The sequence below is a fragment of the Engraulis encrasicolus genome, chromosome 4, assembly GCF_034702125.1.
Source record: "Engraulis encrasicolus isolate BLACKSEA-1 chromosome 4, IST_EnEncr_1.0, whole genome shotgun sequence".
NCBI classification, from domain to species: domain Eukaryota; kingdom Metazoa; phylum Chordata; class Actinopteri; order Clupeiformes; family Engraulidae; genus Engraulis; species Engraulis encrasicolus.
In genome coordinates this window covers 51,992,872-51,995,371 of record NC_085860.1, presented here as the reverse complement: position 1 = coordinate 51,995,371, position 2,500 = coordinate 51,992,872, and the positions used below count along the sequence as shown (strand labels likewise).

Below are 2,500 nucleotides of genomic sequence, written 5' to 3'. Positions count from 1 at the left end.
GTTGGTGTGTATACATGCATACACACACACACACGCTTGGCATGATACACATTGAAGCAAGATTGTGTGTGCGTGTGTGTGTGTGTGCGTGCGTGCGCGCGCGTGTGCGCGTGTGTGTGTGTGCGTACGCAAGCACAGTGTTACGCGAGGGGTTCCAGAAACAGGGTCATCCAGAGTTGAGTTGACGGTTCAAATTTTTTTTTGTGCAGTGTTTTCTGTGGTTGCAAACAGCACACACAAACAACAACATGGACACAAGCAAATAAGTGAAATAAAAGCAGTTGTCCATCACAACAGCAGCATGTGTTTGGATGGGGTATTGGACATCAGAGCACGGTGCAGCGCTCTCTGCATCATCCCTTTTGCATAGTGCTACACATGTATACAAATGAGTTGTGGTGAGGTGGCCAGTAGATGTGGAGATAGGCAAACAGGAAGCAGGAAGCTCCAGGCAGCGATGACTCGCATGTCCGCAGCGTCCATCAGTAGATACGTAGGCCTATCTCAAAACATGTATAGTATACACACTTAAAGGGACACTGTGCTGGAAATGGTCAAAAAAGGTATTGCAACTATGCTGCTCATTGAAACTGGGCTGCCTATTTCCAAATTTGATCTTTACATGAAAGTTTACTAAGTAATACACAAATATTGTTTGTTTATTATCCAAGTAGTCATTTTGGCAGCTAAAAATGGCTATTTTTGGAAATTCAAAATGGCGGACCATGGAGAAGATCCCCCTTTTCATGTATGAAAAGTGCAATTTTTCCAGTCATAATGAAAACTTAGAATTTGATGCTGGTGGTAAGTATTCATGAAAAAGGTAACATTAGTGAATGGGCAGCATGAATTCTGGAAATAAACAACTAAAAATCTCACACAGTGTCCCTATAATATGGGCAGTCATGGGTGAGCGGTTAGGGCGTCAGCCTTGCATCCCAGAGGTTGCCGGTTCGACTCCCGACCCGCCAGGTTGGTGGGGGGAGTAATCAACCAGTGCTCTCCCCCATCCTCCTCCATGACTGAGGTACCCTGAGCATGGTACCGTCCCACCGCACTGCTCCCCATGGGGCGCCACTGAGGGCTGCCCCCTTGCACGGGTGAGGCATAAAATGCAATTTCGTTGTGTGCAGTGTGCAGTGTTCACTTGTGTGCTGTGGAGTGCTGTGTCACAATGACAATGGGAGTTGGAGTTTCCCAATGGGCATTCGCATTCACTGTAAGATCGTGGTAAAGTAGGGCTTTGTTGAAATCGCCTGTTCTGAAGCTGACCTCCATTCTGGCCGCCCAGGCAGTGCTGACAACATGAATCACACACAATTGTCTTGGTGTGATTTTTTTATTTTCATTTCCTTTTAATGACTGCATTCACTTTCGGTGACTGTTGCAGAATAGGTGACGACAACACAATCAAGTGTTAGCTTTAAATTGTATTTTGGTTAATTTATTATATTTTGTCAATGTATCTTAATTGAGTTTTTTTATTTTTCATTCAATTGATGATGGTTCCCAAACTTTTTTGACTGGACCCGAAAAACTATTTACACAGCCCAATGCTCCATAAAGAATGTTGCACGATGTACGATAGATGGTAACTAGCGATGAACATTTAGTGTCCTAGACAGAGCCACTGATGGGCTCTTGTTTTACATAGTGTTCCTTTAATGACCGGCTCTTGTTTTACATACTGTAGTGTTCCTTTAATGACCAGCTCTTGTTTTATTTTACATAGTGTTCCTTTAATGACCAGCTCTTGTTTTACATAGTGTTCCTTTAATGACCAGCTCTTGTTATTGTGTCTGCAGCCGACGGGCTACATGGAGTCAGCGCTGTCCTACAGCTCCATCGATAGAAGACGTGCTTTTGTTTTACATAGTGTTCCTTTAAGCCATTGACGCCTAAGGCACCTGCAAAAAGGGGTGCTGAATGCCTGAGCCCTTTTTTTAAGAAAAGCTGCCCTCAGCTTATAAAAACCCAAATATCTCAGCTTCTGAAGCACATAAAAATATGCACTAAGTTGTATTTAAACGCTAAGACCCTCATCTTTCATTAGAATGTGTTCATTCATCTCAAACAAACTGAGATTTTTAATCAAGTTGTCTCAAATCCCATGAGCCTGGATGTCGCGTAATGCAGCTCCAGGGGCCAGGGCCAATGTTGCGCAACGCAACATCAGGCATCAATGGGTTAATGACCAGCTCTTGTTATTGTGTCTGCAGCCGACGGGCTACATGGAGTCAGCGCTGTCCTACAGCTCCATCGAGGACGTGCAGCTGCTGTCGTGGGACAACGCGCCCAAGTACTGCGTGCAGCTCAGCTTCCCCGGAGGAACCGTCCTGCTGCAGGTGGAGCACACACACACACTCTATACACACACACACACACACACACACGCACGCACGCACTCTACACACTCTACACACACACACACACACTCTACATACACACACGCACACGCACTCCACACACTCCACACACTCCACACACACACACACACACA

The 2,500-nt window shown here is 45.3% G+C and overlaps 1 protein-coding gene across 1 annotated transcript in view; it reads left to right on the top strand.

The window, feature by feature from the left end:
- cmip (c-Maf inducing protein) overlaps positions 1-2,500 on the top strand; it is a 52,300-nt gene that overhangs the window by 23,445 nt on the left and 26,355 nt on the right. Inside the window, 1 exon segment of the mRNA XM_063197683.1 lies at positions 2,220-2,345. Coding sequence (XP_063053753.1) covers positions 2,220-2,345 — 126 coding nt within the window.